This window comes from Nicotiana sylvestris, chromosome 1 (assembly GCF_000393655.2).
Source record: "Nicotiana sylvestris chromosome 1, ASM39365v2, whole genome shotgun sequence".
In the NCBI taxonomy this organism is placed as follows: Eukaryota; Viridiplantae; Streptophyta; class Magnoliopsida; order Solanales; family Solanaceae; genus Nicotiana; species Nicotiana sylvestris.
Genome location: NC_091057.1, coordinates 68,329,960 through 68,352,528, shown reverse-complemented (window position 1 = coordinate 68,352,528; position 22,569 = coordinate 68,329,960). Strand labels below are relative to the sequence as shown.

Sequence of the window (22,569 nt, the reverse complement as noted above, 5' to 3'; positions counted from 1 at the left end):
CTTTCGGGATTTAATAAAGGCTTTTGGATTATGGTAGGATACCATATGAGTAAGTGGTTACACCTTTCCATAAACACTCCACACTTTCATTTCTCGGCTCACAATTGCCAATTCTTAGAGGCACTTTCTTTTCATTATTGACTAGAGAGACTTAACATCACTCTTTCTTGTTCATTTCATTCCTTTTCTCCCTTTTTTGAGTTCTCAATGCTTTGGATCATTACCTCTTTTTGAATCCATCATACTTTCCACTTATTCACGTTTTGCATTTTTCATTTTGTTCTTTTCTTTTCTTGCCTTCTCTTTCATAGAGATCATTTCTTATCTCTTTTTGTGCCTTGATACCTTTTTCAAATTCATCATCTCTCCCCCAAACTTATATTTTAAGCCATTTCTTTCATAAGAGTGTTAAGGAAAGTCTGGGTGCCAAGAGAGTGTCACGATAAAACAAATAAAGGCTTATAATATGGTTATCAAATGAGAAAGGCTAGTGGCTCAAAGGGGTTGACTAGGAATCACGACATTGGCTGGCAATAGAAGGCTCAAACGGGCCAAGGAAAGCCTACAATCACTTCTCAAACCAAGCAAAACTTACGATTTTGCCTTGAAACACATTCAGGGCAAGTTCTAGACACTTCGCACAGATACTTGGACTAGCAACAATTCATCTCACCCCTCACGCAACCAGATTGTAAAAGAGGATAGAGTCGAGAGCCTATAACAACCACATTCATTTTTAAAGATCACTATGGACCAATTAAACCACTCGATGATTGCCAAAGTCAATTCAAGAATCACAAAGTCATTAACTAGAGCTATTTCCTTCAAAAACCTTGTCTCTAACCATAAGCACACAGCTAAGTGTGTTGGTGTCAATTGAAGCATGATTAACTTTTCGAGAATTACTTGATTAGGTCTTCTTATTCATTACTACCACTATTACCTAAACACAAAAAACGTACTCATTCCCTTAAGATGGCTGTCACGGCATCCATCATTGGGATGAGTCATCTGGTTTATACAACAACTACCTTTGAAAAGAACTGTGGCGTTAAGAAAATCAAAGGCTTATTATCAATTAAAGCATAAAAAGAAGCTACTTAACAAAACAAGAACTAATATGGAAAAGATAAAGAAGCTAATAAGCAAAAACTACTAAAGCTAGAATGAATATACATAATAAGAGAGAGAGAAAATAGATAAATACAAATAAGAAAAGAAAAAGTATCATAAAATTATTACAGACCAAATGTATCAAAGTGTACCAAATGTATTTAAACTCCACCCCAAATAAAAAGAAGCATTGTCCCCAAGGCTTAGGAAACTAAGTGCCCGCTTTGACATAAAATTTGATGGAAGATTTTTCCAAACAAATTTCACTTTTTTTAGAAATCAACGTTTGTTCATAAAATTTTCAATTTTCACTTGAAGATGCATTTTGAAAATTTTTATAAATTTGAAAACCTGCAAAAAGCCGTTTTTCAAAATTTTCACTCAAATCACTCACAAAAATTCAAAAACAACCCAAACTGAAATTTATATCCAAACACAACTCTAAATTTCAAATACCATTTTCACTTTAAAAAAATTCACCATTTTTTTGAATTTTACAATTCTTATGTCCAAATGCCTACTAAGAGTAAAAGAGGAGAGGGTTAAGAAAAATCCCTATGGATCCTTGGACATATTACTGCCCCCAACAATGTCAGCACCTTTAGGATCAGCCAACTGAATCTCATCGGCATCAAGTCTAGGTGAGGTTGGGTTGGCGAACATATCACGCACTACCTCAGTAGTGTCGGCAACAAGGTCTGGCTTGTCAAACTGGCTAGATGGTGCTACCAATGCAGAATGTGCTGAAGGATTTGGGGCATATTGGTGCAGGTCAAGAAACATATCGAATGGAAGGTCTCCGGCTGTAGCAAGTCTAGTCACCTCCCGCCGGAGCTTGTCTACTAATTTCTTGTTGACTTGGGAATTCCTCATTTTCTTTACTTCCTTTCCTAGCTCTTAAATCACTTACCCTTGTTGTACCAAGGTAGCTATGACGACCCGGCTAGTCGTCTCATGAGTTACCACTCCATTTTTCCCCATTTCTACTTCTTTATGCTTTGTTATCGGTATCTTGTGGTATTGGGTTGGTCGGATTGAATCCGGAATGATTTTGGTAAGGTTTGAGACACTTAGTCTCTTTTAAGGAAGCTTAAGTTAGAAAAGTCAACCGGATGTTGACTTGTGTGATAGAGGGCTCGGATGTGAGTTCCAATGGTTCGGTTAGCTTCGGGAGGTGATTTGTGACTTAGGAGCGTGATCGGAATGAGGTTTGGAGGTTCGAAATAGATTTAGGCTTGAATTGGCGAAATTGATATTTTGGCGATTTCCGGTTGATAGACCTGATTTTTATATAGGCATCAAAATGGAATTCCAAGAGTTGAACTAGTTCCGTTGTGTCATTTGGGTTGTGTATGCACAATTTCAGATTATTTGGACGTGGTTTGGTTGGGTTTTTTATCAAAAGCGGAATTCGGAAGATTTTAGAAAATTTTGCTTGAATTCGATGTGTTTTGGTTGATTTGATGTTGTTTGAGGTGTTTTGAAGATTGCTACAAGTTTGAATAAGGTATTAGGATATGTTTGTGCTTTTGGTTGAGGTCCTAGGGGCCTCGGGTTGATTTCGGATGGTTGACGGAAAAGTTTGAACCCTTGTTACAGCTGCTGAACCTTGCTGCTTCTGGTATTTCCGCACCTGCGGATTGGGGACCGCAGGTGCGATGCCGCATATGCGAGAGATGAGTCACAAAAAGCGGCTTTTGAGGACTTTTCAGGAACTACGGATGCGGCTGGGGACCGCACCTGCGAAGTCGCAGATACAGGAAAAGTATCGCAGAAGCAAAATGGCCTGATGACCAGCAACCGCAGAAGCAGCTAGGGCGACCGCATCTGCGAGGTCGCAGATGCGGAAAGGTGATCGCAGATGCGATTTTTGGACAGTTAAGTGATTTCCACAGAAGCGGAGGAAGTATTGCATATGCTGTACCGCAGAAGCAGGTATTGTGCCGTAGATGCGAAAATGACTGGGCAGAAGGTATAAATTGTAGCCTTCGCGAATATTGAGCTATTTCACTATTTTTATCTCGGTTTGGGAGCTTTTTAGGTGATTTGAAAGAGGGATTTGAAGGAAACTTCATTGAGGTAAGGAATTTGAACTTAAAACTCATTCCTAAGCTATTATTTAATGGATTAAGGCTAGAAATCATGGAAATTAAGGGTGAAAATTGGGGAAACTAGGGCTTGGGAATTTAGGCCTTTAATTGAGGATTTGAGGGACCATTTGAGGTTGGATTTAGAACTTTTGATACGTATGAACTCGTGGGGATATAAGGAACCTATTGATGTAAAAATTATTGAATTCCGAGACACGGGACCAGGGGTCGGGTTTTAATAATTTCGGGATTTATGCCGTTTATTGATTGTTTTCGCTTAGGCTTCGTTCCCTTAGCATATTTTGACGTCCTCGTTCTGATTTTGGATAGATTCGACGCGAGTAGAGGCCGATTCGAGGGGTAAAGGCGTTGCGAGCTAGAGATTTGACCGGTTCGAGGCGAGTAATGATTGTAAATGATGTTCTGAGGGTTTGAAACCCCGTATTTGCACATCGTAGTGCTATATTGAGGTGAGGCACATGCTTGATAATGAGCGTGGGGTTGTTCACTATTGGGGATTGTGATTTGGTCCGTCCCGATTGATGCTTTTATCGCGTATTTTATTGAAATCTATTTGCCATCATCATTATTTGGGCTGAATGCCATACATGGGCTTCGTGCCAACTATTTAGACCCTTCGGGGATTGTTACTAATATTTTGCTCATAGTTATGACTCTATATTTGAACTCAGTCATGTTACTTTCCACTATTTTCATACTCAGCCTTGGTTACTCAGTTTTAATAATTAAATGATATTTTACATGATGTTTGGGCTGAGAAACACTGTTTTACTATTGCCTAGGGGCTTGTGAGATTTTTGACTGAGTAAGGACGAGGGCCTATGTTGTAAGGATACATTTGATACTGATTACGAGGCTGAGGGCCTGAGATATGTACGCCACAAGGTGGCTTGATTGATATGAGGCCTAGGTCCTAGTGATGATGCCATGAGGTGGCTTGATATTGCGCTACAGCCGTAAGGGGTCCCTCTAGGAGTCTGTACACCCCCATTAAGCAAGGGTACCCATTGTGATGTGAGATTGAGCCCGAGGGGCTGGTATTGTGATCTGAGATTTAACCCCGAGGGGCTAGTACTATTCTGAGATGTTGCCCGGGGGGCGGATTCGTTAATACTGTGCCCGAGGTGTGAACCTTTACGTGTTTATTTTTCCTTTATTGACTGTCCACTATCTACTTACTTGTTGAAAAAGGATTTTTCTTATCTTTTAACTGATTTGCTGTTTTCAAATGGTTTTACTGCTTCATTATAGAATGCTTTGTGCCTTATGTGTTTTCTTGCGTTTAGTATTTATTTACATTTGTTACTCACTGAGTTGGAGAACTCACTTTACTCCTTGCACCCTGTGTGCAGATTCAGGCGTTGCTGGTTCCGCTCCCTAGTGCTGATCCTTCCAGCTTCAGGCGGACATTCAGGGTTCACGAGGTAGCTGCTTGACATCCGCTGTCCTGTGTTTCTCCTCCTTTATTATTTCTATCTCTTTTCAGACATTTGTAATAGCTTATAGACTTAGCATACTTGTATTATGACTTATAGATGCTCATGACGAGTGATACCCCGGTATCGGGCTGTGTTGGGTTGTTCTTCCACGTATTTATGATATTATCTGCTACTTTGGGTTATTTATTCATGTTTCGAATGTTTCTAAATGCTTAACTATTATTAAATTGGAAAATGGGAAGTGTCGGTTGGCCTTGTCTTCACGAGAGGTGCCATCACGACCGGGTCCGGGTTTAGGGTCGTGACAACTTGGTATCAGAGCCTAGGTTACATAGGTCTCACGAGTCATGAGAAGGTTTAGTAGAGTCTCACGGATCGGTACAGAGACGTCTGTATTTATTCACGAGAGGCTACAGAACCTTTAGGAAAAACTTCATATTCTTGAAATTCTTGTCATGCAAATTTGTTGATCCGAGTACTAAACTTCTATTGTTCTATTCTCTCACAGATGGTGAGGACACGCGCTACTGGTCGGGATGGACGACCACCAGTACCACCAGCTGTGGCCACTAGAGGCTGAGGACGCGGTTGTGGTCGTGTAGCTAGGGTAGCATCTGCAGATCCACTAGCTACCCCAGTTCAGGATCAAGTCCTAGTTATGGATGCTCCTGCAGCACCAGCTCAGGCACTAATTGTGCCCACTGTGATTCTGGGTCTTCAGGATGCTTTAGCTCAGATCTTATCAGTTTGCACTGGCCTAGCTCGGTCGGTTTCAGCCACTATAGCCGCAGCTACTTCTCAGGCCGGAGGAGGCAATCAGACTCCCGCCCCTTGCACACCTAAGCAGGTCGTGCAGGGACTTTAGACACCGGGGGCACATCCAGCCCAATCGGTTGCAGCTGCTCAGGACTATGTAGTTCCTGCTATGCCGGAGGATGAGTAGCGTAGGTTGGAGAGGTTTGGTAGACTGCAACCTCTGACCTTCAATGGTGCAAAGGGCGAGGATGCCCAAGGTTTCATAGATAAGTGCTAGAGGATGGTTTGTACAGCGGGTATTCTGGATACCAGCGGGGTCACTTTCACTACTTATCAGTTTTCGGGAGCTGCCTTTACTTGGTGGGAGGCTTTTGAGAGGCGTAGCCTTTTGGTGCAGCACCCCTTACTTGGCAGCAATTCTCCATTCTCTTCCTGGAGAAGTATGTGATGCAGTCCCACAGAGAGGAGCTGCGTAGAGAGTTTGAGTGGTTGCATCAGGGAGAGATGACTGTGATGCAGTACGGGATGAGGTTCTCCGAGTTAACTTGTCATGCTGTTTGGATGGTTCCAATAGATAGAGAGAGGATTAGGAGGTTTGTTGATTGCCTCACTTATCAACTTCGTATTCTCATGAGTAGGGAGAGGGTTATTGGTGCTACCTTTTAGGAGGTTGTAGACATTGCTCGGGAGATTGAGTCTATTCGTCGCCAGGAGCGCGAGGAGAGAGAGGCCAAGAGGCCTCGAAGATCTGGTAGTTATAGTGGTACTCTTTCGAGAGGTCAGTTTCAGCATGGTAGAGGCCGTCCATTCAGGCATGCTCAGCCAGCTCGCCCAGGTTATCATGGGGCGTCATTGGGTCATGGTTCTCAAAGTTCTCATCAGGGCCAGTCATCAGTTAGTGCCCTTCCAGCTCAGAGTTCGTCCCGTGCTCCATCAGTTCAGGGCTCTTCTATGTCGAGTACATCTGCTAGTCACTCCGGTGCGAGGGGTTCCCTTCAATCCTCTTCTCCAGCACCTAGGAGTTATTATGAGTGTGGTGAAATGGGTCACATGTGGAGGCAGTATCCTCGTTGATTTGCTAGTCCATCTCAGTAGGGGGGTCAGTTATTGGCTTCAGCGCCAGTTTCTTCACCACCACCCGCCCAGCTAGCTAGGGGTGGGGGTCAGTCCGCTAGAGGCCGCCCAGAAGAGGAGGTCAATCAGGTGGCGGTTAGGATCATTTCTATATACTTCCAGGCAGACCTGATGCTATTGCTTCAGATGCTGTTATTACAAGTATTGTTTTAGTCTGCCACAGAGATGCCTCTATATTATTTGATCCCGGTTCTACTTTTTCTTATCTGTCATCATACTTTGCTTATTATTTGGGTATGCCCCATGAGTTTCTTGCTTCACCTGTTCATGTATCTACCCCGGTGGGCGATATTGTTGTTGTAGACCGTGTGTATCGGTCGTGTGTGGTGACTATTGGGGTTTTGGAGACCCGTGTGGATCTTTTATTATTGTGTGTGGTGGATTTCGATGTTATTTTGGGCATGGATTAGCTATCTCCGTGTCGTGCTATTCTGGACTCTCATGCTAATATAGTCACATTGGCTATACCGGGTGTGCCACGGATTAAGTGGCGAGGTGTGACTGATTATGTTCCCAGTAGAGTGATCTCATTCTTAAAAGACCAGCGTATGGTTGAGAAGGGTTGTCTTTCGTATGTAGCCTTCATGAGGGATGTCAGTGTTGAGACTCCCAATATTGATTCTGTTCCAGTTGTGAGGCATTTTCCCGATGTGTTTCCTACAGACCTGCCGGGCATGCCATGGGACATGGATATTGATTTTGGTATTGACCTGGTGCCGGGAACTCAGCCCATTTCTATTCCGCCGTATCGTATGGCCCCAACGGAGTTGAAGGAATTAAAGGAGCAGCTTCAGGAACTCCTTGATAAAGGGTTTATTCGTCCTAGTGTGTCATCTTAGGGTGCACCGGTTCTATTTGTGAAGAAGAAGAATGGCACTATGAGAATGTGCATTGATTATAGGCAATTGAACAAGGTAACAATTAAGAACAAGTATCCTTTGCCTCACATTGATGATTTATTCAACCAGCTTCAAGGAGCGAGAGTATTCTCCAAGATTGATCTCTGTTCAGGTTATCACCAGTTGAAGATCAGGGAATCGGATATTCTTAAGACAACTTTCAGGACCCGATATGGTCATTATGAGTTCTTGGTGATGTCTTTTGGGCTGACCAATGCCCTAGCAGTGTTCATTCATTTGATGAACAGTGTGTTCCGGCCTTATCTTGACTCGTTTGACATTGTCTTCATTGATATTCTGGTTATTCGCGTAGTCAGGAGGAGCACGCAGAGCATTTGAGAGTTGTGTTGCAGAGATTGAGAGAGGATAAGCTTTATGCAAAATTCTCCAAGTGTGAGTTTTGGCTCAGTTCAGTAGCTTTCTTGGGGCACATGGTATCCAATGAGGGTATTCAGGTTGATCCGAAGAAGATAGATGCGGTTCAGAGTTGGCCCAGACCGTCCTCAGCCAAAGGATTCACAGCTTTCTTGGTTTGGCAGGCTATTATCGCTGATTTGTTCAGGGATTCTCATCGATCGCATTGCCCTTGACTAAGTTGACTCAGAAAGGTGTTTCATTTGTATGGTCGGACGAGTGTGAAGAGAGCTTTCAGAAGCTCAAGACAGCTTTGACCACAACTCCAGTGTTGGTTTTGCCATCAACTTCAGGTTCATATACCGTGTATGGTGATGCTTTGAGAGTTGACATTTGTTGTGTACTGATGCAGGAGGGTAGAGTTATTTATTATGCTTCTCGTCAGTTGAAGCCCCATAAGAAGAACTACCCTGTTCATGATTTGGAGTTGGCTGCCATAGTTCACGCATTGAAGATTTGGAGACATTACTTGTATGTTGTGTCTTGTGAGGTGTTTACTGATCATTGTAGCCTCCAACACTTGTTCAAACAGAAGGATCTTAATTTGAGGCAGCGAAGATGGTTGGAGTTGCTTAAGGATTATGATATTACTATATTGTATCATCCGAGAAAGGCCAATGTGGTGGCTGATGCTTTGAGATGGAAGGCAGTGAGTATGGGGAGTTTGGTATATATTCCAAGTGGGGAGAGGCCTCTTCCAAGTTATGTTCAGGCCTTGGCCAATCGAATCGTGAGGTTAGATATTTTGGAGCCCAGTCGGGTATTGGCTTATGTGGTTTCTCTGTCATTCTTATATGATCGCATTAGAGAGTGCCAATATGATGACCGCATTTGCTTTTCCTTAAGGACGGAGTTCAGCATGATGATGCCAGAGATGTGACCATTGATTATGATGGGGTGTTGAGAATGCACGGCCGAATTTGTGTGCCCAATATGGATAGGCTTCGGGAGTTGATTCTGGAGGAGGCTCATAGCTCGCAGTATTCCATTCATCCGAGTGCAACGAAGATGTATTAGGATTTAAGGCAGCACTATTGGTGGAGAAGAATGAAGAAATATATTGTGGGATTTGTATCTCGGTGTCTCAATTGTCAGCAGGTGAAATATGAGCATTAGAGATCGGGTGGCTTGCTTCAATAGATAGATATTCCCGAGTGTAAGTGAGAGAGGATCACTATGGACTTGTTGTTGGGCTTCCACGGACATTCAGAAAGTTCGATGCTATTTGGGTGATTATAGATCGGCTAACCAAGTCTGCGCACTTCTTTCTTGTGTGTACTACCTATTCTTCAGAGCGGTTGGTAGATATCTATATCCGGGAGATTGTTCGTTTGCATGGTGTCCCAGTTTCCATCATTTCAGATAGGGTTTACTTCGCAGTTTTGGAGGTCTGTGTAGTGAGAGTTGGGTACTCAGGTTGAGTTGAGCACAACTTTTCACCCTCAGACGGACGAACAGTTCGGGCGCAGTATTCAGATATTGGAGGACATGTTGCGTGCTTGCGTCATTGATTTCGGAGGGTCATGGGATCAGTTTCTACCGCTTGCAGAGTTTGCTTATAACAATACCTACCAGTCTAGTATTTAGATGGCTCCATATTAGGCTTTGTATGGGAGGCGGTGTAGATCTCCAGTTGGTTGGTTCGAGCCTGATGAGGATAGGCTATTGGGGACAAATTTGGTGCAGGATGCTTTAGAAAAGGTGAAGGTGATTCAGGAGAGGCTTCGTACAATGCAGTCAAGACAGAAGATTTATACTGATAGGAAGGATCGAGATGTGTCATACATGGTTGGCGAGAAGGTTCTGCTGAAGGTTTCACCCATAAAGGGTGCTATGAGATTTGGGAAGAAAGGTAAATTGAGTCTTCGGTTCATTGGGCCTTTTGAGGTGCTTCGGAGGATTGGGGAGGTGGCTTATGAGCTTGCTTTGCCACCCAACTTGTCGAGCATGCATCCGATATTTCATGTTTCTATGCTCTGGAAGTATATTGGGGACCCGTCTCATGTTTTGGATTTCAGCACGGTTCAGTTGGATGATGATTTGACCTATGATGTGGAGCTAGTTGCTATTTTGGGTCGTCAGGTTCAGAAGTTGAGGTCAAAGGATATAGCTTCAGTGAAAGTGTAGTGGAGAGGTCGGCCCGTGGAGGAGGCTACCTGGGAGACCGAGCGGGAGATGCAGACCATATATCCTCACCTGTTTGAGGCATTAGGCACGTTTCTTGACTCATTCGAGGACGAATGTCTGTTTAAGTTAGGGAGGATGTGATGACCCGACTAGTCGTCTCATGAGTTACTACTCTATTTTCCCCCATTTCTACTTATTTATGCTTTGTTATCCGTGCCTTGTGGTATCGGGTTGATCGGATCGAATCCGGAAGGATTTTGGTAAGGTTTGAGACACTTAGTCTCTTTTAAGGAAGCTTAAGTTGGAAAAGTTAACCGGATGTTGACTTGTGTGATAGAGGGCTCGGATGTGAGTTCCAATGGTTCTGTTAGCTTTGGGAGGTGATTTGTGACTTAGGAGCGTGATCAGAATGAGTTTTGGAGGTTCGGAGTAGATTTAGGCTTGAATTGGCGAAGTGATATTTTGGCGATTTTCGATTGATAGGCGAGATTTTGATATAGGGGTCAAAATGGAATTCCGAGAGTTGCAGTAATTCCGTTGTGTTATTTGGGATGTGTATGCAAAATTCTAGATTATTTGGACCTGGTTTGGTTGGGTTTTTGATCAAAAGCAGAATTCGGAAGATTTTAGAAAATTTGGCTTGAATCCGATGTGTTTTGGTTGATTTGATGTTATTTGAGGTGTTTTGAAGATTGGCACAAGTTTGAATAAGGTATTAGGATATGTTTGTGCTTTCGGTTGAGGTCCCGAAGGCCTCGGGGTGCTTTCGGATGGTTGACAGAAAGGTTTGAAACCTTGTTGCAGCTGTTGAAGCTTGCTGCTTCAGGTATTTCTGCACATGTGGATTGGGGACCGCAGGTACGATGCCGCATATGCGAGAGACGAGTCGCATAAGCGGATTTTGAGGAGTTGTTAGGAACCGCAGATGCGGGAAAAGTATCGCAGAAGCGAAATGGCCTGATGACCAGCGACCGCAGAAGTGGCTAGGGCGACTGCATCTGTAATGTCACAGATGCGGAAAGGTGATCGCAGATGCGATTATTGGCCAGTTAAGTGATTTTCGCAGAAGCGGAGGAAATATCGCAAATGCAGTACTGCAGAAGCGGGTATTGGGCCGCAGATGCAAAAATGACTGGGCAGGAAGTATAAATTGTAGCCTTCGCGAATTTTGAGCTATTTCACTATTTTTATCTCGGGTTGGGAGCTTTTTGGGCGATTTGAAGGAGGGATTTCAAAGGAACTTCATTGAGGTAAGGAATTTGGACTTAAAACTCGTTGCTATGCTATTATTCATGGATTAAGGCTAGAAATCATGGAAATTAAGGGTGAAAATTGGGGAAACTAGGGCTTGGGAATTTAGACTTTTAATTGAGGATTTGAGGGACCATTTGAGGTCGGATTTCAGAACTTTTGATATATATGAACTCGTGGGGATATAAGGAACCTATTGATGTAAAAATTATTGAATTCCGAGACGCGGGCTTGGGGGTTGGGTTTTGGTAATTTCGAGATTTGTGTCGTTTATTGATTGTTATTACTTGGGCTTCGTTCCATTAGCATATTTTGATGTCCTTGTTCTGATTTTGGATAGATTCGATGTGAGCGGAGGCCGATTCGAGGGGCAAAGGCATTGCGGGCTAGAGATTTGACCGGTTCGAGGTAAGTAATGATTGTAAATGATGTTCTGAGGGTTTGAAACCCTGGATTTGCACATTGTAGTGCTATATTGAGGTGAGGCACACGCTTGATGACGAGCGTGGGGTCGTGCACTATTGGGGATTGTGATTTGGTCTGTCCCGATTGATGATTTTATCGCGTATTTGATTGAAATCTATTTGCCATCATCATTATTTGGGCTGAATGCCATACTTGGGCTTTGTGCCAACTATTTGGATCTATACTTGAACTCAGTCATGTTACTTTCCACTGTTTTCATACTCAGCCTTGTCTACTCAGTTTTAATACTTAAATGATATTTTACATGATGTTTGGGTTGAGAAACACTGTTTTACTATTGCCCGAGGGGCTTGTGAGATTTTTGATTGAGTAAGGTCGAGGGCCTATGTTGTGAGGAAACATTTGATACTGATTACGAGGCCGAGGGCCTGAGATATGTACGCCACAAGGTGGCTTGATTTATATGAGGCCGAGGGCCTAGTGATGATGCCACGAGGTGGCTTTATATTGTGTTTGGGCCGTAAGGGGCCCCTCTAGGAGTCTGTACACCCCTAGTGAGCGCGGGTACCAATTATGATGTGAGATTGAGCCCGATGAGCTGGTATTGTGATCTGAGATTTGAGCCCGAGGGGCTGTTACTGTTCTGAAATATTGCCCGAGGGGCGGATTCGTTGATACTGTGCTTGAGGGGCGAACCTTTACGTGTTTATTTTTCCTTAATTGCTTGTCCACTATCTGCTTACTTGTTGAAAAAGGATTTTTCTTATCTTTTAACTGATTTGCTATTTTCAAATGGTTTTACTGCTTTATTATAGAATGCTTTGTGCCTTACATGTTTTCTTGCTTTTAGTCTTTATTTACATTTGTTACTCACTGAGTTGGAGTACTCACTTTACTCCCTGCACTCTGTGTGCAGATTCTGGCGTAGCTGGTTCCGCTCCCGAGTTCCGATCCTTCTAGCTTCAGCCGGACATTCGGAGTTCACGAGGTAGCTGCTTGACATCCGCAGTCCCGTGTTTCTCCTCCTTTATCATTTCTATCTCTTTTCAGACATTTGTTCTAGCTTATAGACTTAGCAAACTTGTATTATGACTTATAGATGCTCATGACTAGTGACACCCCGGTATCGGGTTGTGTTGGGTTGTTCTTCCGCGTATTTATGATATTATCTGCTACTTTGGATTATTTATTCATGTTTTGACTATTTCTAAATGCTTAACTGTTAATAAATTGGAAAATGGGAAGTGTCGGCTGGCCTTGTCTTCACGAGAGGCTTCATCACGACCGGGCCTGGGTTTAGGGTCATGACAGTAGCCATGATTTTCTTCTAGTTCTCCAAAATCTTTTTTAGTGTCTCATCAATGGTAGAAGCAGCCTGAGGTGCCTAAGAAGTGAAATGCGCTGCAACAGTACTAGACAAGTAAGACAACTTTGTAGTAGCTATCTGCATCCAGTTGTTGAGAATCGCCAATGTCTGGGAGACTCGCAGCGCAGATAGTGGGGCAGTAGGCATGGGCACTGGCCTTAGTGCTGTGGCAGAACCTATGGTAGTAGTTGTGGATGATGGCGGAGGCATAGCTACGACACTGGAGGAAGGCTCAACCGAGGTGGATGGAATATCTGCTATATCATAAACTACCACAGCTGGCTTATTAGACTGGCCTGTTGTGGTAGAAGGATAAGCTTTCTTTTCGGGTTGCTCACATCCATAAGTGAATACCAATCGAAGGGCTTCTTTGTGTTCACCTTGGTATCAAAATCCCTCGGCTCTACCTTTGCATCAGTGAGATATTTTGTAATAGCGTTGGGATAAGGGTAGGATGAGCTATCCTGTCGTGCTATCAATGAGATGTTAGCTGACATCACAACACCTACATTGGTCGTGTACTCGACGATGATGGAAGACACAAGAAATGCCCAAGGAGTAGAAAGGTGAGTCTCATTGTGGTTGGGTCTAGTTTGCTGTAGATAAAGGTTTGCTACCCCTTAGCCCTAAAACTCAAAGTACTCCGGTGGATGGGAATCCCAACGACAATCCATGGTGGTGGCGGCCCTGGTTGTGCTAGAATCTCAACTAGCCAAGGATGGACTTCCTCTTTCAATGCGCAATTCTCTAAATACTCCTTCAGCTCAACATCCTCAAAGCCCAAGTACGTGTTTAGCATATGCTGATTAAACCTCACCTTGAGGTTGCGTACTTTAGTCACCTTCATCCCTTTCTTTATATGAGCCACATTGGCATAGAATTCGCAGATGAGGTATTCTTTGGCATCCTCAACCCTCAGGGTGAACCATATCCACCCCTTATATGCCTTGAATTGTCTCAATATAGCTGGGTTATACTTCTCCAAATCCTTCAACAAAAACTGTCGCACAAGGGTTAGCGACCTCACTAGCCACCACATAGAGAAACTGGTGAAGGCGTCCATGCTGACAAAACGATCCTCCCAAATCCCCTTCTTCTTTGATCTTTAGGGGACTGAAGCTGTAGCATCTCCCCCTCTATCATCATCAGGGATATCATGTGTAACCTGTGCCTCAAGGACTGGTGTAGCCAATGGCTCAGAAACCTGACTAGAACTCTTCGATACGTCGGAAGTGTTGTGAGATGAAGACGGCTCATCCCTGAGCTGGTATCTCCCCTGTAGCCTCGACTGTGTGGCCGGTTGCTCCTCCTGAACAGAGGTTGAGTTGCCCTATAGCACTTCCCTATACATGACATATGAGCTAGACTCGAAGAGGTCTGTACCTCTCCCTCTACCGATTGTTGCTTTCTTTCTTATTGTCTTTGGCAGGCCAAGGGGCAAGGCACTTTTGCCCCAACCCCGAGAAGATTCACTTCTCCCTTTTGAAACGTCGCCTCGTCCTCTTGATCGAACCATTGTCTGTGTCAAGTAGAGGTGATTGTTAGCTACAATTCGATGTTCAAACATATACACGAGACATGTAAATTAGGCAGAAACCATAAGACTCAGTGAGGTTGTACATTAAGTCATGCTTGTAGGGAAATAGATTTGTGGACCGCACAATTTTAACTACGGCCACAGATGGGGACTTGATGACTACACAGTTTTGTTGTGCAACCACAAAAGTGAAGTTCGGTCCGCACATTTGTGATTTCGGCCACACTTCTGAGGCTCAAAAATGTTAACTCTCCGATGATAAAGAATTGGGTAATCTGCGGCCACATGAGGATTTTTGCGGTCCGTACAATTTGAACTGCGGCCGCACATTAGAGACTCAAAGTGAGTAGTCTCTGATGACAGAAAATATGCTGATCTGCGACCACAAGGGAAAATGTGCGGCTAGCACAATTTGAATTGCAGCCTCAGATTACTTCCTCACTGATTCACCCAAAATCCAAATATGTGGACCGCACAAATTCATGTGTGGCCGCAGATTACAAATAATTACGAGCAGATATATTTTCAACTTGGATTTTTTAATTTCTCACTCAAATAAACATGGAAACATTGTAAAAGCATGAAATTTCACTAACCTAGTCCCTGTAAAGCATGTATTAAGTTAACCTAACTCGGATCTACCCCACATTGACACACAATTGAACTCCAATAATAGATGACCTAAAAAGAACTAAAGAAATCTACAAATTAAACTAACACAAAAAGGTAACGTGAAATCGAAGCATACCAGATAGAATATGTGCAAATCGAGGTGGCTGTGTGTGTGGACAATTGAAATCTCCAACAAACATTAGTAGTGTAACAATATTTTGCTCAAAGTGGGAAAAGGATAAAAAAGTGTATAAGGTTATATTATTACCAACAAATTTGAGAAGGGAGACGAGACGAGTGCGGCCACACATTTTCATGTGCGGGCACCTTACCCCCTAAGTGAACATTCTTAGAACCTAATCTGTGGTCCATACATTTTCAGGTGCGGTTGCAAATTTCATGTGTGGTCACAGATCGACCTCCACACTGACAAGGACGAACTTGTATAAGCATGGTACCGGAACTCATCCAATTCATTCAAGTGTGCAACCCTCAAGTTAGCAACTACATCCCAATCAAGATTCAACTTCTTTAGTGCCCACATGGCCTTGTGCTCTAGTTCCACCGGAAGATGACAAGCTTTTTTAAACACCAACCGATATGGTGATATTCTAATAGGTGTTTTGTAAGCCGCCCGATAATCCCATAATGCATCATCAAGCTTCTTGGACCAATCCGTCCGATTAGCATTCACCATTTTTTGGACAAGATACTCTTTATTTACCGGTTGGAGAATTCCACTTGCCCACTAGCTTGTAGGTGATAGGGAGTCGTGACTTTGTGAGTAACACCATACTTGCTAAGTAAAGTGTCGAAAGCGTTGTTGCAAATATGTGGCCCCCTGTTGCTTATAATTGCACGTGGAGTACCAAAGCTTGTGAAAATATTCTTCTTCAAGAAAGCCACCACACTTCTTGCCTCATTGTTAGGTAAAGCAACGACCTCAAACCATTTGGACACATAATTCACCGCATCCAAGATGTAGATATTTCCACAAGAACTCACAAAAGGGCCCATGAAGTTAATACCCCACACATCAAAAAGATTAATCTCCAAAATGATAGTGAGAGGTATTTCATTTTTGTTTGAGATTCCACCGGCCTATTGACATTCATCACATCTTTTCACTAACTCACTTGCATCCTTGTAAAGAATGATCCAATAAAAACCACAACTAAGCACTTTGGTTGCCACTGTCGCTCCACCATGATGACCACCATATAGCGAATGACAAGCCCCAAGAATTTTACCTTGCTCTTCTTCTGGTACACATATCCTTATCATCCCATCTATACAAATCTGGAAAAGGTATGGTTCATCCCAATAATAATCTTGACAATCCCGTTTGAGTTTCTTCCTTTAGCTGAAGAGAATTCATCCAGGATGATTCCATACACAAGGAAATTTTCTATATCCACGAACCATGGCACATTTTTCATTGAAATTGCCTAGAGTTGCTCATTGGTGAATGAGTCATTGATTTCAAGGCCATCTTGCGGCCTCCCCTCCTTCTCCAAATGGACAAGTGGTTTGCCACTTGGTTTTCACTACTTTTTCTATCTTGGATGTCAATATCAAACTCTTTCAACAAGAGTATCCATCTCGTCAACCGAGCTTTGGAGTCCTTTTTGCTCATAAGATAACGAAACGCCAAATGATCAATGTGGACAATTACTTTTGCACCCATCAAGTACGGGCAGAACTTCTCAATTGCAAATATAATTGCAAGGAACTCTTTCTTCGTAATGGTATATTTGACTTGGTCACTATTCATGGTCTTACTATCATAGAAGACCGGATGAAAAATCTTGTTGATACATTGCCCTAAAGCAGCCCCAACCGTTACGTCACTTGCATCACACATAAGTTCAAAAGGCACACTCCAATTTGGAGCGGTGATGATGGAGTACTTGTCAACTTGAGCTTCAACAATTCAAAAGCTCTCATGCAATCATCATTGAAGTTAAACTTATCATCCTTCTCAAGAATATTACACAACGAGTTCACCACCATAGAGAAATCTTTGATGAAACGCCAGTTAAAACCCACGTGGCCTAAAACACTCCACACACCCTTCACCGAAGTTGGAGGTGGAAGTTTGAAAATCGCCTCAATCTTTTCCTTGTAAACTTCAATTACATTACTTCAATTTTTTTGGCCAAGCACAATGCCTTCCTCGACCATGAAATGACATTTCTCTTAATTGAGCACCAAATTTGTTTCTTCACATCTAGCCAACACTTTGTCCAAATTTGCAAGACAATCATCAAAAGAATCTCCAACCACCGAGAAGTCATCCATGAAAACTTCAAGGTAGTCCTCCACCATGTCTGTGAAAATAACCATCATACACCTTTGAAAAGTCGCTGGTGCATTGCACAAACCAAATGGCATCCGGTTGAATGCAAAAGTACCTTAGGTACATGTAAAGGTTATTTTGTCTTGATCTTCTGGTGTAATGAGAATTTGCTTGTAGCCAGAGTACCCATCGAGAAACAATAGAAAGCACAGCCGACCAATCTATTGAGCATTTGATTTAAGAAAGGAAGTGAAAAGTGATCCTTTCTTATGACTTTATTGAGCTTGCGATAGTCCATACACACCCTCCAACTGGCCACCGTTCTTGTAGGAATCAACTCATTCTTGTCATTGGTGACCACCATCATGCCCCCCTTCTTTGGGACACATTGAACCTGAGAGGTCCATGAACTATTGGAGATAGGGTAGACAACCCCGACATCCAAGCACTTGAAAAATCTCCTTTTTGACAACTTCTTGCATAGCCTCATTGAGTCTCCTTTGATGTTCAATAGATGGTTTGGCTCAATCCTCCCACTTGATCTTATGCATACAAAAGGCAGGGATTATCCCCCGAATATCTTCCAAAGTCCACCCAATAGCCTTCTTCCTCTTTTTGTAGCACCACTAATGTGGAATCTGCCTACACGTTAGACAAACCAGAGGAAAGAATAACCGGTAAAGTAGAACAAGGATCAAGGAATTCATACCGAAGATGTGGACGTAATCACTTCAACTCCAAGGTAGGAGGCTCTTCAATAGAAGGCTTTGTAGGAGGAGTTGCCCTATTTCAAGATCCAAGGACAATTTCCAGGGTGCATAATTGTGCGTCCCCATTCTTTGTAAAGAGTTCACATATTCCATGAAGCCATCCATCTCGTCATCATCAAAGTTGAGCAAGACGGTCTCCAACATATCACAAATATTAATTGTAGCACAACAATAATATCAGTCACCAAGTCCACAAAAGATCACACCTCTTTGCTATTTGGTTGCCTCATGAACTTACACACATGGAATACCACTTTTTCATCACAAACCCAGAAGGTAAGTTCTTCATCTTTAACATCACAAAGAACCTTTCCCATAGAAAGGAAAGGTCTCAAAGAATAATAGGCACCTTATAATCGGCCTCACAATCTAAAATGACAAAATCCACTAGGAGAATGAATTTATCAACACGAATCAAGATATCTTCAATCACTCCCAAGGGCCTCTTCATAATATGATCGGCCATTTGCAATCTCATAGATGTAGGTCTTGGTTTCCCAATTCCCAGAATCTTGAAACTTGAATAGGGAATCAAATTGGTACTTTCCCCAAGATCACAAAGAGCTTTAGCAAATTCAGCACTTCCAATTGTACAAGGAATCGTGAAAGCACCGAGATCCTCCAACTTATGAGCCATTGAATGCAAAATTACACTCACTTGATCAGTGACTTTGATGGTTTCAAAATTCATTAACCGCTTCTTTGGCACAAGATCCTTCATAAACTTTGCATAATTGGGCATTTGTTTCAAAGCTTCAACTAATGGCACATTGATTGAGAGACTCTTCATCATTTAAATGAAATTTTTAAATTGATTCTCACCATTTTACTTGGCAAGTCTTCGAGGGTATGGAGGTGGAGGCTTAGAAAATGGTTCCTTAGCCTTTTGCACTACCAGCGGTATGTCAATAATGTGTTCCTTAGATGGGTTCACCTCCTCTTGAGTATCTTCCATACTATCATCAATATCAATCTGAACTTCATCATTAGGTTGCGCCACATTGTTCGGGATCTCCTCTTCTTGCATAACTTGATAATCATCAACAAGTTTCCTTTGACTTGAGGTGGGAGCATTCCCACCTCTTTCACTTCTTATGATAACGACCATGGCATGCCCCGTGTTGTTGCCACCCTTTGGGTTTACTATCGTATCACTTGGTAGTGCCCCCTTAGGACAAGAATTTAGTGCTTGAGAGTGTTGCCCCATTTGAACTTCTAGGTTGCGGATTGATGTGTTGTGTGAGGCAAGTTGGGCATCCAAATTGGCATTCTTTTCCATCATTTACTTGATCATATTTTCAATACGCCCCATCTTATTTTTTGAAGAACTTGGACCATGGGAAGGATAAGGAGGCGGGTTTCTCGGTTGTTGGTACATCTAGGACCTTTGAAAACTCGACCCTTGATTTCCTTGATTGTTGTTCCATACGCCTTGATTGATACCCCCTCCCCCAAATTTACTTGGTTATTTCCACTCTAATTTCCTTGATTGTTGTTGTTATTCCAATTCCTTTGATTGTTGTTTCCGCTCCAATTTCCTTGATTGTTAGAATTCCAACTGACTTGATTGTTTTGAGGTTGCCATTGTTGTTGGTTTGAGCTTTGGAAGTTATTTCTTTGCCCTTGAAAATTGTTCACATATTGCACTTCCTCTTCTTGTTCATTATAGGAATCATCTTACTCAAAGACACTGTCTTCTTGCACGTAGTTCTCCACTCGAGTTTGCACTTGTGGACCCTTGGTCCTCCTCTTGTTCACCATCATGTTCACCCCTTCCATGGCATAGTCTTTCTTGGGAGCTTGCACTTGACTAAGTTGAGCCTTTGCTAGTTGATTCATGGTAGTAGTCAATTCGGTAATGGCTTGCCCATGGTCATACAATTCTTTGTGATGGTGGATCATATTTGGATCACCTTGTGGAACATTATCCTAGGATTGCCTAGCCGATGATGTTTCCGCCATCTCATCCAAAATATCACACGCCTCCGCATAAGGCGTAGTCATGAAGTTCCCACCGTCAAGTTGATTCACTACACATTGGTTGGTTGTGTTAATCCCATGATAGAAGGTTTGTTGAATCATATTTTTTGTCATATCGTTGTTGGGATATTCCTTAACCATTGTTCTATAGCGCTCTCATATCTCGTGTAGTAGTTTATTCGGCTCTTGCTTGAATGACAAAATCACATCTCCAAGTGTATCCATGTGTCCGGGAGAGAAGAACATAGTAATGAATCTTTCCGCCAACTCATCCCAAGTGTGAATGTAATGGTTCGGTAATCATTCCAACTAACATAAAGCTTTCCCCCATAGAGAGAAGGGAAAAAGCCTTAGCCTCAATGCATACTCAGAGACATTCATTTGTTTGATCCCCCAACATGTATCCACAAACCCCTTCAAATGTTTATATGCATTTTGGGTTGGAGCACCAGTGAAGAAACCCCGTTGCTCAAGCAAAGTGAGCATCACATTGGTGATGTTGAAGTTTCCTGACCTAATATGGAGAGGGACTATTGTACTAGCATATTCTTCATTGAGTAATACCCGGTGTGGAGCTGCTCATGGTGGAGGTGGGGTTGTAGCGGGTACATTGTCATGAGGCACGCGACCTTTTCTATTGGCTTGAGGTTCAAGAGGTACCTCCTCAACTTTCTCATCCTCTCCATCCACATCCTCCAAAGGCATATTTTCGAGATTATTGTTTGCCTCCATGGTCGTACCTAAAGTTTCTCACACAAGATAGTAACATAGAAGGAAAAGAAGATATTCCAAAAATAAACCTAAATATATAGCGAGCACTGTTTTAACTGTCCGCAATGGTGCCAAAAATTGATCCACATCCAATCCACACTCAATAATGAGTGCAAATGGTCATTGGAAGAATACCCAACAAGAGTCGAGGTTGATTTCCACAGGGAGTTACAATGGGTGTTAGGAGTATACACTTGATGAAAGAGAATGGATTAACTCAATTTGCACTTCCACAAAAGGTTTTGAATTATAATTCTACTTCTACTCTAACAATTATAAGTTACAAAAAGAAACTAGAAGCAAATGAATGTTTTTGGCGTTTTTCCGAATAGTTAAAATGCTTAGGGATGTGACTATGACCTAGGTGTTCGCCTAATGGGTTAAATGCGTCAATACTTGTTTTGTTGATTGTGGGTATATTATAGCTCTCAAGTCTACATTACCCACTCAATACCTCTTGGTCAATGAGTGATTTTGCCCAATTTGACTTTCTCAAGTTCAAATAGGTATCAAACAAAATAGTTGATATGAGCTCAAGTTGGGTTCTCACTATCTTTAGTTTGAACTCTTTAATTAGGCTAACCAAACTCTCAATTAACCCAATTCCTTGTTAGCCAAGTTATCTTAGACGAGGTCCCTTTTTTCTCAAGTAGAGACTAAGTCAAAAAGGCATGTATCAATGTTTGCAACCACTAATTTTAAAATTGAAGCACAAACTAAGCTAAATAATCAACACCCAATCATAAACAAGTATTAAATTAAGTACCCATAAGGTTTACACACTAGGGTTGAGTCACAACACTAGTAAAAATATAGTTACTCATAGTGGGAATTGAAGAAAATAAAGAAGAAATGATAATTAAACTCATAATCAAAGATTAAAATGATAAAGATAATGTTTAAACATTAAAATAGTCACAAACTTCCTAAAATGGCAAAAGGTAACGGCTACAATAGCTCAAGCTTCGAAAGTTGACCTAAAAATGTGAAACTCGTCTATTTATTGTGGGCCAAAATTCACTGACAAAAATGTCCCTCGGGAGGTTCTGCAGCCGCACAATTCCATGTGTGGTCCGTAGATTTCTTCAGTTGACAAGAGCTTGGATTCTGCAGTCGCACATTTCTGAGTTGCGACTGCGAAACATCTTCTGCGGCCGCACAATTCTTGTGCGGTCCGCACTTCAGCAATGCTTCAGGACTTGGTCTTTTGCACACTCTCTTAAATTTTAATCATATGTCAGTGCTGACCCTGATCTGCGGCCGCACAATTCATGTGCGGTCCAAACATTGGCCAAAAGTTCTACTGGGCTCACTCACTTGGTCTGCGATCGCAGATGGAGTTCTGCAGACCACACTTCTTTGATTCTGTGCCCTTTATTTCCTTGAGATTCAGTTCACTTCTTTTTGAGTCGGATTTCATCATGGGAGACCAAAACTTCCAATATTCCTACAATTTGCACACTTTCATTAGGTTCGGGAACGTAAATCAATACTTTCAAACTAAAATAAAACCAAAAAGGTGCTAATAAGTAGTTAAAATCCCCACTTATCAGGTATTGCTTGG

At 42.4% G+C, this 22,569-nt stretch overlaps 1 protein-coding gene across 1 annotated transcript; it reads right to left on the bottom strand.

Moving 5' to 3' along the window:
* Positions 1 to 18,027: 18,027 nt before the first annotated feature.
* On the bottom strand, positions 18,028 to 19,044 carry LOC138870974 (uncharacterized). Its single transcript, XM_070148819.1, has 3 exons — positions 18,604 to 19,044; positions 18,506 to 18,562; positions 18,028 to 18,126 (listed from the first exon to the last, which is right to left on the bottom strand). The coding sequence occupies exons 1-3, from the start codon at positions 19,042 to 19,044 to the stop codon at positions 18,028 to 18,030; spliced, it is 597 nt and encodes a 198-aa protein (XP_070004920.1).
* Positions 19,045 to 22,569: the final 3,525 nt, after the last annotated feature.